The sequence below is a fragment of the Balaenoptera acutorostrata genome, chromosome 7 (assembly GCF_949987535.1).
Source record: "Balaenoptera acutorostrata chromosome 7, mBalAcu1.1, whole genome shotgun sequence".
NCBI lineage: Eukaryota > Metazoa > Chordata > Mammalia > Artiodactyla > Balaenopteridae > Balaenoptera > Balaenoptera acutorostrata.
The window spans coordinates 3432926-3446364 of NC_080070.1; the positions used below are offsets into that span (position 1 = coordinate 3432926).

At 40.6% G+C, this 13439-nt stretch overlaps 1 protein-coding gene across 4 annotated transcripts in view; it reads right to left on the reverse strand.

Moving 5' to 3' along the window:
• Positions 1–13439, reverse strand: part of DPP6 (dipeptidyl peptidase like 6) — a 977175-nt gene that overhangs the window by 297794 nt on the left and 665942 nt on the right. For all 4 annotated transcript variants that reach the window (XM_007165456.2, XM_057550287.1, XM_007165455.3 and 1 more), the window contains exon 5: positions 7971–8045. In XM_007165456.2, coding sequence (XP_007165518.1) covers positions 7971–8045 — 75 coding nt within the window. The remainder of the gene's footprint in view (positions 1–7970; positions 8046–13439) is intronic.

Below are 13439 nucleotides of genomic sequence, written 5' to 3' on the forward strand. Positions count from 1 at the left end.
TTTACGGATGTCTTAAGGTTATCTGGCCACGCTGGGGAGACCGGCTGGAGAGGGGCCCGAGGAGAAGCACAGAGGTCAATTAAGGGGCTACTCTTAATTGCCGGGCGTGCCAGGTCAGAGGGCACGCCGCAGGTCAGAGCGCACAGGCTATCAGTTGTTACAACCACTCAAACTGCACGTCCAGTCCTGCACGCACGGCCGCATCAGGACTCCCTGCTGCCTGTAGCTATGCCAGGACAGCCTCTTTATACGACACTCCAGGGTAGAAACAAGTATTTCCAGCACCTACAGGCACTCTCCCCCAATATTTATTTATTTATTTATTTATTTATTTATTTATTTATTTATTTATTTTTTATTTTTATTTTTTTTTGGTTGTGTTGGGTCTTCGTTTCTGTGCGAGGGCTTTCTCTAGCTGCGGCAAGTGGGGGCCACTCTTCATCGCGGTGCGCGGGCCTCTCACTATCGCGGCCTCTGTTTGTTGCGGAGCACAGGCTCCAGACGCGCAGGCTCAGCAATTGTGGCTCACGGGCTTAGTTGCTCCGCGGCATGTGGGATCTTCCCAGACCAGGGCTCGAACCCATGTCCCCTGCATCGGCAGGCGGATTCTCAACCACTGCGCCACCAGGGAAGCCCCCATCCCCCAATATTAATCACTACACTTCTGGACCCATAGAGTGCTTCAGGTCAGTTCAACACTCTTTCTCCCCTCCAGCCAGAGCAACACAACACACACACACACACAACTACCTTAACAACGTTTGCATTCTGTTGAGAAAAGAACCATCGTTTGGGTCGCATTTTTCCTATGTCCAATTTTGTGCTTTTAAATTTAGCTCTAAAACTTGAATAGAATGACGCATAAAAATAAACAACAAAACAAAAAACCAAAGTTGTGTGTGTGTGTGTTTTGAACCAGTTTCGTGTTAACACAACGACAACAACAAACAAACCAAAAACATGCTAAGAAGCTTTAATTTCAAAAACAAACAAAAATCACCAACCACGACCAAACTTCTGGCAAAGGACGAATTTACTGTCTTCTAAGACAGTGAGCAGAGCCGTGGCATCACCTCAGAGTCTCCCAAGAACTCTGACCAACTGTTGAACTTCCACAACCTGGTGCAACCACGTGCAGGGCTTCCCAAGCTATGTGAACACACACTTCAAAAGGCATACGACAGGGGCTTCCCTGGTGGCGCAGTGGTTGAGAGTCTGCCTGCCGGTGCAGGGGACACGGGTTCGAGCCCTGGTCTGGGAGGATCCCACATGCCGCGGAGCGGCTGGGCCCGTGAGCCACAACTACTGAGCCTGCGCGTCTGGAGCCTGTGCTCCACAACAAGAGAGGCTGCGACAGTGAGAGGCCCGCGCACCGCGATGAAGAGTGGCCCCCACTTGCCGCAACTAGAGAAAGCCCTCACACAGAAACGAAGACCCAACACAGCCAAAAATAAATAAATAAATAAATAAAATTTAAAAAAAAAAAAAAGGCATACGACAGTTTTCAGTGGTCTAACAGAGGAAGAATCACAGACAACTGGGCCTTCAGTAGTTAAAGAGCAAAATACCAAGATGCCAACAAATCAAGGAGAGCAATTTCTATTATAAATTCTGCTGCTGGAGGGAAGATGGTTGGAATTGAGACCCTGCATTTAATCACAGAACAAAGGGGCTTCTGAGAACTGTTGGTGGAGGTCTGAGGTGCTCTTCCAGGCGGTTCTGGGACAGCATCCACCCCAGAGGCAGTGTGTCCCACCTCCTACCATCCCAGAGGCCACAGAAATGCCGGTGACCCAGACCCTGCTCCCCAGAGTTAGACCTGTGGGCAGTTGCAGAGGGAGACGGAGACCTTCTTGCAATGCTGACCTCAGCCTTGACACATGGAAACGTGCAAGGGATTCACCCAGCAAGAACACTGGGATCAGCTGGTTCCCAGAGGCGGGCCCAGAAAAGGCTCGGCAGACGACGCAGAAAAGATCAACAGCAGAAGAATTAAGAAACTCATTTCCCTTAGTCACGACGGGGCAAAGATTCCATCAGTTCTTCTAATGAGGAAGGGCTGGATGGTGGTAAACATCAGAAGCACACAACAATAACTACATTCGTTGCAATATAGGAACTCATATACTCAGAATTACATGAATTGATTTGTAATAGAGTTATGTCAGTCCATAAGTATGGGTTCTATAATTTATAGCCAATCCCTTGTGGTTATAAACCCTCAAGTTATTTTTTAAAATTAACTCTCATAGATATAGGTAAATGGGTAACTCCCCCTGACAGCTGCATTGGAGTTTCTGGAATTCAGCTGCGGTTCACCTTAAAACAAACAGGCTCGATCAGACTTGTCCGTGTTTGGCTATTTTTCAAGCTCCACGTGAATTATAAAGTTCACGGTCCCTTAGATGGCAAAAATGGGCTACATCAACTCACCACAAGGGCAGGAAAAGGGTAACAATTTCTCAAATGTGAAAACGGCTTCAAATTCCTGCAGTGAGAAGCTCCAGCATCAAATCAGCTTTTCTCAGGTCTGAGCGGGACGCCTGTTGGGGGGGTGGGAATTGAGCACCTAGGGGCTGTGCACCCTTCCCCCCTCCACTGAGGAGGAAAGATGCTGGAAGCCAAGGGACCACAAACTCGTCTGTGTCACCAGCACCTACCATCCATCTCTGAGAAAAGCAAAGAGAGAGTAGGTCTGTGACTTGGTTCAAAGTTTTAAGTGCTAGAGACCCAAGGAAAATGCCACTTTCTGCCTCTGTAAGAAGGAAAAGTGCCCAAGGCTGATTAAGCCCCACACGTGGATTTCCAGAGCCTTTGTGCCATGGACCACAGGCAGGGGTTACTAGGGAGGGCTGAGAGACACAAAACTTAACAAAAGGGGGGTGGGCGAGGGAGGGACTGGGAGTTTGGGATTAGCGGATGCAAACTATTATATGTAGGATGGATAAGCAACAAGGTCCTGCTGTAGAGCACAGGGAACTACATTCAGTATCCTGTGATAAACCACAGTGGAAAGGAATACACACACACACGTAACTGAATCACTTTGCTGTACACCTGAAACTAAACTAACACAACATTGTAAATTAACTATACTTCAATACAATAAATTTTTTAAAATCTTGACAATAGCGACACCTGGGTATGGATGTGAATGCCACCTTCAGGAGCCTGTATTTAGAATAACAAATGATTTGATTAACTTCCCCAACTAGTAAGCGGTGTCATCACTAACGACTAATATGCAATCCTTAGAAGACAGAAAGAACATAATAATATTTCTTTGTACACTCTCCTTTTTCAGCACAAAACTTTAAACTCTTTAAAATATGTACCAGTTATGCAAGAGAAATATATCTATATTTAATGGCCTAATGATTTCTCACTGTATTCTAATTTTATTGCTAAATTTGAGACTCCAGAAGTAGTTAGCATTAAAAAAAAATAGTATGTTTTCATTTGGGTTCCCAAGAGAATCATAGGAATACTGCACTTCCCTGGATTTACATAGCATTCCACCAAGCTTGAAAATATAATAATAAAAAACTAAAATAATAACAAGAAATTACATGGATAGAACCCCACTGTATTCAAGGTCTGGGTTGGGCATCTTCTTATATCATGAATTTAATTTACACAGTAACCCAGATAGCTAAGTGATCCTCCATGTTGGTTTCATAATATCCCTAAGTCACTAATGAACATGACAGCATCTCCATTTCTCTGACGGAAGAACCACAGAAGTCTGGGCCATCCTAGGTCATCAGCAAGTCACTTGCAGAGGACCGATGAGAACTTGGTTTTCCTGCCCCAAACAGAGCTCTCTCTAGAGGCTATAATCACACCTCTTGGCTTCTCTAACTTCTTGGAACTTTGGGAGCCACGTAGGGAAGGAAGGAACTCATTATACTCTTTAAGCAGATGTATCATGTCCTTTCAGCAGACTGCAGGCTCACCTAGTGCAACATACATGAGCAGCTCTACTTTCTTGGGCTCTGAGGATGCCATAGGAAGCTCCTGGGAAGGCTCTCAACCATCCCCCCACCTGGTGTTCGCTCTCTTGTGGATCCCCTCTCCCAGCGGGCTGGACATAGGGACTCACTTCTCACAAATGGACTCTGGTGACAGTGAGGGAGCATGAGGTCACAAACACTGTGACCTCCATCCTGCTGACACTGTCTGGGCTCCTCTTGCCTGCTGCTCTGTCCCATGGTGAGCCCCATCGTGCAAGGACCTGGGGACAGTCTCTGGGCCAATGAGAAACCCAATGGCCATGAAAAATGGAGCCCTGTCAAGAATCATACAGGTAAACTCCGAAGCGAGTCCTTCCCCAGTCGAGCCTTGAGGTGAGCCTGCAGCTCAGATGACACCTGGATTCCAGCCCATGAAAGACCTGGCATCCAAGGATCCAGCTAACCTGAGCCCAGATTTCTGACCCACGGGAACCGTGAAATTGTTAATGTTGTTTGCCTCAAGCCACTACATTTTGGGGTAGTTTGTTATGTAGCAACAGGTAGCTAAAAGAGATAAGCTGATATACACAAACTCACTTTGCTAATTCCATGACTGTGTGACTGGGATTTTATTTAGATCAGATGTTGGGCAAGATTTTATTGGGATCAGAACAATGTTCCACAGGTTTTAAGAACAATCACCCTGATTATCTCTTTTAAACACTGCAACAAAAATTGTCACAAATATTCACTGGCTCTTTCAGAAAATAATCTCTAAGGAAGAATATTTTCCAGATATGATTTCTCTTTCCTCTTTGAAAGTCACAAAATGTATGAATATTTGTACATGCTCTAAGATACCACAGTTTAAATTTTTTTTCCTCCTCCCTAAAGAGTTTTAGAAACTTTTAACATTTGCCAAATATACTTCGATATGAAGGAACATGGCTGCTCTAATTAGATAACTTTGTTTTAAGGAAATTTACCCCTATTAGTATAGTTTAGTAAGTATAGTTCATATAGTTTTCAAATTAAAAGTAAAAAAATTACTATCCCCCCCCCCCCAATGTCTAGCTTGGTTTCAAGAGAACCCTTCAGAAGCTATACATTGAGAAATGCTAGAAGTTCTATACATAAAAAAACAAAGTAACACTCAGTTAGGAAACACTGGCTCTTTGGGGCAGGAATGGTCTTTCCAGCAGAAATGAGATAATATAAATAAACACATTTTGCAAACTACAGGACTGGTGCCACATAAATAAAACATGATATTGTTTATTATTTTCCAATTCCAGAGACATTAATGAATCTATAGGTATCTAACGCCTGGAAAAATGGAAAACTGTGCTTGGGTTTACTCTTTCTCCAATCTAATTGATAACTTTTTACATTTTTAAAAAGGGTACTTTTGAGACCATTAAAAAAGCATAGGGTTGACATAGTTAAAATTAGCTAATTTATAGATGCTTAAGGATGTTAACTAAGTTATAGATTTAATAAAATTAGAAGAGTTTAGTAGGAAAAAAAGGTATGCTAATTACCATGATCCCCCATTTCCAGAATAAACATGGGCTGTTACTAAGATGTTTCACAAATAGGTCTCTTCCTTTCATGACATAATTTTATCTTTTTGTGTATTTGATAAAATTTCAAGGACTTAAGAGTACATAAAGTCACTTTGAATCCTAATCCAGAGCTAAAAAGTTCAGAGAGAGGATAATGCCACAAACATATCGGTTCAGCACCAAATATACACACATGGTCCTGGGCCAGGTCCTGAGGGCCACGTGGGGACAGGAAATAAAAAGACCTCCCTGCTCTTTGAACAGCTGACAACGTAAAAATGGGCAAATAAAACTAGTTTATGTCAAACTGCTGGGAACTGATGCAACACGGCAATTAGTCTGAATAATTGAAAGAAAGAAATACACAATACAGACTACTTGCTTGCATAGTCATATGTACAGTAACTGCTCAGTACTTGAAACTAGGGTTACTTCTTTGATTCACGTTAAAAGTATCCATTTCTATAGATTTTTTTACATAGCACGCATTTTCAATACTTTAATCATTTTTATAGTTTAAAATATAGCTGAATCCACTCAAATTTTTTACATTTTCCCTCAGTTGAGAAAACAAACTGAACACAGTTCTACTGCAAAGGCCAAGGGACGGTGCACAGGGAGAAAGGGTTAGTCAAGGTTCTTGTTTACAGCCAGAGTTCTGCATGGTGAAGACTCAGATTCAGTAAAATGTTCTTTCCCTAAATGGTTATCGGTGGCAATGGGATCCCAGGGCGCAGTTTCCAGAGGAGCATTGGGAGAAAGGAGGAGGATGGTAGAGAATTCTAACGATGGACAGAACATAGGGTCCTAGGTTAGATCAACGTATTCCAAATGAGCAGATGGGAGAATCTCTTCTAAAAGATTCTGAAGAACAAATACAAAACTTTGTTTTGAAGTCTTGAGGAGCAGGAAACTCATTACCAAACAAGGTAACTCATCCCACTGCTGCGATCCTCTCATCATTAAAAGATTCTCTGGTAAGATGACCTGAAATCTGTCTTTTTATGCTTTTCTCACTCAGGTGTTGGTTTTGTCTCCCTGGAGCAACCCAGAACAAATTCATCACCCCATTCCTATGAAAGTCCTTCAAATATCTACTGGGATTTTTCTCTTATTCAGGGGTGGAGGCTACATTTTTGCTAGCTTCCACGGGTGGTAAAAGGAGCTGGAATACTCTGAGCATGGACATCACGCTTAGAGGTATGTAGGGCTGGGTGTAGGATGTGCAGAGTCCCAAGGCTAACAGTTGGTTTTCAGTACATTACATTCACTGACTTCCCTGATCAAACAGATAAAGCTGACCAGTTGTTCCAAAGGATTCAGATGGATAAAAAGAAAACTTTTACATAACGGACATTTAAAAAACTAGTAAATGGAAAATTTAAGATAGAGAATTAAAAAAAGATCTACTTTTGGAAGAATAACTCTCCAACTGAAATTTTAATTGAGACTGAAATCTCCAAGAAATAATCCAGCTGTCAACAAGTAACTTTTAGAAGAAATTCTAAAATTTCTAGAATTAGAGTTGCATCTCTATGCAAACACCCCAGCTTCCTCGTTGGCATGTAACTTAACAAGCTGGACTGTCTCATGCCAGGGGAAGAAGATTCTCTCAAACTCACCAAGGAGATACTCAGCCCTGAATGATGACGCAGGTACCACTACATCTCACAGAAGCTTCACCAAACTCTAATTAGAATAGTCTCAAGAGAACTAGAAAGGCAGTGGAATTCTATATTTTATTTGCCAGAGAATAAAGTTCCACTGATGCACATTTCTAAAGCTGCTATCTCTTACAAGCTGAACATCTGTTTCACTTACACAAATACATGTCACCTTCTTGCTCATTTAAAGAGCCAAAATGAATTCTAAAATATTAGTATGTTAAAAAAAAAAAGTCTGAGTTTCAGGCTGCCACTAAAGACCAGGGTGAGATTTTATACAAAATTCTGGTGAAATTTTATGGGAAACTCACATAGAAAGTGCTTAAAACAGGGGTTTATATAATGAAAGTGATAGTTCAAGTCTTCTCTAGAATACTGTGATGGCTAGGATATCAATAACAGCTGATTTTAATTTAGGGCGAACCTGGCATTCACTTTTTGTTCTTAGGATAGAATGTATGGCGTGACTGAGAAAAATGGCAAGAAAAATAATTGCACGAAAGGGTAAAATAAATCTCTATAAAAAGACAACTTCTCACCATCTCACCAAGAAAATCCTATGAAACAGGCCCTAAAAGTAGTGATTCTTTTTTTCTCTGCCAAAAAGATTTTCATACCTTTCCTCTCTCCTAGGTGGCAGTGTGGCATAGAAAGAGACTAACCAGGACCCACCAACTACTACAGGATTCAAAGATCACTAAGAATAGAGATTCAAGGAAAAATACTTAATAAGGTATTAGCATAAAGAAACATTTTTTTTTTTACAAATAGAAAAGAGCAGTACTCACTGGTTCCACGTTATATGAAAAAAGAGCATACTCTCTATCTGGAGATATTTCGTATCTGACAGCTCTTAACGATTCCTAAAAGAAAAAACAAAGAACAAAGCATTTTAAAGTATTACGTATAACATAACTCAAAATCTTGTAGTGAAACTGTGCCTGTGGAGCTATTTTCAAAATTTGCTAATAAAATTAGTACGGAGCCAACTTGCTAAAGTCTATTAAAAATGGCTATATCCTTTTTTTGTTAACCAAATAGTGTTCAGTTAATTAATGCTATTTTATATTTTATTTGTAGTTTTTTCAAATTTCAACAAAACATATTGTATCTGCTGAAACAAATCAGTAGAAATAAACATAAAAACAAATAACCTTTTCACACAAGACTCCCAATCTCTCTGTATCTTTAAACACACTTTCCTTTGCTCATTCTTATACTTAGAACTTATATTAAGCAGATTTGTTCCTAAAATAGAATCACATTCCACACATGATTTGGCAACGTGCTCTTCACCTTCATGGATTCTGACCCACAAGTCAGTGGATAGAGGGCTATCATTTCTTCTTTCAAATTTCTTCACAGCACACAGGGAATTTTACATAAATGAAATCATCGAAAATGCTGTTTCCCTTCAACCTGCCCATCTTCTCTGATGCACTCCCACTGCTGTACAGACCCTCATACCCACTAGAGCGAGCCTTATATTGTCAACTTGGCGTTTATCACTCTACAAACGATCATAGGACCACACGCAAGCATCAGATGTATAACTACAGCTAAAAATGACGTCACCTTACACAACGCTCACCTTAGTTTTCTCACGTAACAATAACTTAAGGTTTAGCCTGAATTAGTGCTCTTTAAAGCTTGCATACTATTCTATGGTGTGGCTATATCTTCATTCACTCAGTCCTTATTAAAGGGTAGTTACAGAAGGTTCTTGTTATTCATGGTAGTTACATTCTAGAAAGTCTCCACAAATCCTGTTCCTAGGGGAATGCAGAGTTAGGTGCCTGTGAGCCTCTGGTCACAGTGTTTTTGTCAACCAGTCAATACATAACCTTGTCTTAGGTGTGTTTCTGTTTGAAGACGTCTTACTGAGTATATATTGCTTTCATCAACACAGAACTCATGGCTAACAACACTATAGCCTGTGCCTGAATGAAGCTCATTAACACGTGTTTTCTCTGTAAGATAAACAACATCACAGCCTTCTTGAGTTTAGGAACACAAGACAGGCCTTCAGCGTTATTCTTGGGAGCCATTTTAAACAGCATAATCACCAATAAAAAGCACAAAAATGTGAAAAACTTGGCACTACACAGACCACAAAAAGAATACTTGTTTATAGTATGAGATTTGACACCAGAAGACAATGGACAACTCCAATATTCTGCCACTATGCACGTGTCCAAGAATGACTGCAGAAGCACCCTGAGTATTAACTTGGGGGTCACAAATAAACTTTAGCACAAGGCGAATCTGCAAATATGGAAGCCGTGAATGATGAGGGTCAACTGTGACATGTTTCCAGTCTGCTGTTATTACACACAATGTTGTAATAAGGGTCCTCATCCATATATCTTTACTGGTGTGTGTATGATTATTTTAATTATTTTACAGGGTAGATTTCTAAGGGGAGAATTGATGATGTATAAGTTTTTTAAAAATTTAAATAGATATTGCCAAATTTCTTTTCAAAATTGTTCTTGAAATGAACGCTCTCTACGGATGTAGGAATGCCCCCTTTCTTCCCTTCCTTGGCAGCAAGAAGTCACTGTATTTTCTTCCATCTTGACCCTCTGATGGGTGTGAAGTGGTGCCTCACTGATAGCTTGGTTTATTTCTCTGCTTACATTCGATCCCCACTGGAGATGTTTTAGGCAATGTGGATTTTATCTTCAGAGAACTGTCTATCCATATCTCCTTGAAAGTATTTCCTATGCTGAGTTTTCTCCCATTCTCTCTTAAGCTCGCTCCTATCATGTTTTCACCCCACCTCGACCAAGACCCCTCTTCTCAAGGTTACCAGAGGCTCAGTCGCTAAATGTCGTGCTAATTCCTCAGCTCTCACCGTACTTGGCGCCACTGACCACTGTCTCCTCCCAAACCCCGTCTTCACTTGGCGGCCAGGGTACACCTGGTTTCTCTCTTACTTCCCTTGCCGCTTGTTTTCATGCCCCTTTGCAGGTCCCCTTGGTTCCTCTGACCTCTGAATCCTGGAGTGTCCAACACTCACTATTTGGACCTCTTTACTCTTCTATGGCTAAAAATCCATGTACCTGCTGAGGATTCCAACAGTGAAGTCTCTGTCCAGATCTCCCAACCTGGTCTGGACTTGACCTAGACCTTCAGACTCATCTATCTAACTGCCTCCCTGACATCTCTCCACTTGGATATCAAATGGGCACCTCATGTCAACGTGCATGAAACCAAGCCCCTCACATCCCATCCCCTCCCCCTGCAGCTCCTGGCAGCTTCTTGCTCATCTCAGATGTTGCAACCCCATTCACTCAGCTGCTCAGGCCAAACTCTTAGCCATCTTTTCTTTCTCTCTGTCTTTCACACCTGAGAACCAGTTGATCAGAGAGCCCTGCTGGTCTACCACTAAAGGACACTCAGAACACTTCCTTCCCTGCTGCCACCACCCCAGTCTAAGGCATGGGCCTTTTTTTCTTGAGCTATTGCAGTGACCTTCCAGCTGCATCCCCAGGTTCTGTCTTTGCCTCACTGCAGTCTGTGCTAGCCACAGGGGCCAGGGCCAGCTTTTAAATATGTAAATCATGATACTGCGCCTTGCTTGAAGCCCACCCACACAGCCTCCCATCACACTCACAGTAAAAGTCAAAGTTCTGACTGAGCACTAGCCCTGCCTGGCCAGGGTTCCCATCAGCTCTCTCCCCCATCTCACCAGTGTCCACACCTTCTCAGAGCAAGCCAGGCACTGCTGTCTCAAGGACGTTGTGTTTGCTCTTCTCTCTACCTGAAACTCTAGATTTTCACTTATTCTTTTTTCTCAAAAGTCACCTTTTGCGTGAGGACTTCCATGTCCTTGAATAGCCATTATATCTACAAACTTTAACAGGCTGGGCTCTAATTTTTTATAACTCTCTTTCCTTATTTCCCTAGAATAATAATTATCTAAAATAAAATATATTTTACATTTATTTATTTATTTCCTGTCTCCTTCATTAGAATGTAAGCTCCTTGAAAGGAGGGCTTTCTCCAAAAAGAATGTTTAATTTCTCTTGGTCATGTTTTGTAGTTTACAGCACGCAGATCTTGTCCATATTTTGTTAAAGTTATCCCTAAGTATTTAGTATTATTGATATTTTATACATATACATATAAATAAAATACACATGTATATCTTAATTTCAATATCCAGTTGTTTATTGCTTACAGAAATATAACAGACTTTGGTACCCTGACCTTATGCTCTGCAACCTTGGTAAATTACATTAATTGTGGGTATTTTTTGATAGATTTCTTAGAAGTTTCTACATAATCATTTTTCTCCCCTGTGGAGAGTTTTCTCCTTCCTTTCCTAACTGGATGCTTTTTGCTTCTTTTTATAGCCAATTACACTCTAGGGAATTGCCAGTACGATGCCGTGTAGAAGTCATGAGAGTGGACACCTCACCTTTTCCCGATCTTATGAAGAAGGCATTCACTCTTCACTATTCAGTGTGATATTAGTGGTGCATTTTTTTTGTAGATGCCTTTAATCAGGTTGAAGATATTCTTATCTATTTCCAGTTTCCTCAGAGTTTTTATAATAAATGTTGAATGTTATAATGAATGTTGCATTTTCTCAGTTGCTTTTTCTACATTACTGAGAGATGATTAGGTTGTTTAGCTTTTTAAAATCTGTCAATATGGTAAATTACATTGTTCGATTTTTTTTTTTTAATTTTTTATTTATTATTTATTTATTTATTTATTTATTTATTTTTGGCTGTGCTGGGTCTTCGGTTCGTGCGAGGGCTTTCTCTAGTTGCGGCAAGTGGGGGCCACTCTTCATCGCGGTGCGGGGACCGCTCTTCATCGCGGTGCGCGGGCCTTTCACTATCGCGGCCCCTCCCGTTGTGGGGCACAGGCTCCAGACGCGCAGGCTCAGCAGCTGTGGCTCACGGGCCCAGCTGCTCCGTGGCATGTGGGATCCTCCCAGACCAGGGCTCGAACCCGTGTCTCCTGCATTAGCAGGCAGATTCTCAACCACTGCGCCACCAGGGAAGCCCACATTGTTCGATTTTTAAACGTTAAACCAAACTTGCATTCCTGGGATAAACTCTATTTGGCCATGTTGTGTCACACCTTTTATATATTGCTAGATGTGATTTGCTAATATTCTGTTGAGTATTTTTGAACCTGTGTTCATGGGGAAAATTGTGGTTTTCTTTTCTGGCAATATCTTTGCTTGGTTTTTATTTCAGAGTAGTGCTGCTCCAAGAAATAATTTGGGAAATTATTCCTCCTCTTCTTCTATTTGTTTTATGGGTTTGTGTAGAATCAGTATTATGTTTTCCTTAAATGTTTGCTAGAATTCACCAGTGAAAACATTTGGGCTTTGAATTTTCTATATGTGGAGGTTTTAAACTATTAATTAGATTTTTTATGTCAACATAGGACTATTCAGATTGCCAGCTGCATCTTCAGTGAACTGTGATAATTTGTGTCTTTCAAGCATTTATTTGTTTCATTTGCATTGTCAAATTTATTGATAGAAAGCTGTTCAAAATATTTTCTATTATCCTTGTAATATCTGTAGCGATGGTCTCGCCTCCGTTCCTGATATTGGTTGTTTTGTCCTTTGTCTTCGTTCTTCATCAATTTTATTAATCTTTTCCAAAAAACAGCTTTGGGTATTCTTTAGTTTTTCTATTTTTTCTGTTTTCTATATGGTTGATTTCTTCTCTTTATTACCTTTCTTTTGTGTACTTAGGTTTACTTTTTCTTCTTTTTTCCCTAGTTTCTTATGGTGAAAGCTTAGATATAAGCACTTAAAGCTATAAATTTCTCCTTAAATATACTGCCTAGCTGCATACCGTATATTTTGATATTACGTATTTTTATTTTCATTTATTTCAAACTATTCTCTAATTTCCATGGCCAATTTTTTATTCAGAAGTATGGTGTTTAATTTCTAATCATCAGCATATTTTCCAGATTTTGTTTTTTGCTATTGGTTTTTAGTTTAATTTTGTATTTGTTAGAGAACATACTTTGTATAATTTCCAAGCTTTGAAATATATTGAGGCTATTTTAATGGCCCAGACTATGGTCTATCATGGTAAATATCCCATGTGCACTCAGAAAGAATATGTACTCTGCTCTTGAGTGGTGTGATCTACAAATGTCAGGTCAGTTGGTTAATTGTGTTTTCAAGACTTTCTGTATCCTTACTAAGCTCTTTTTCTACATGTTCTATCAATTACTAAGAGAGGATTGTTTGAATCACCACCTACAATTGT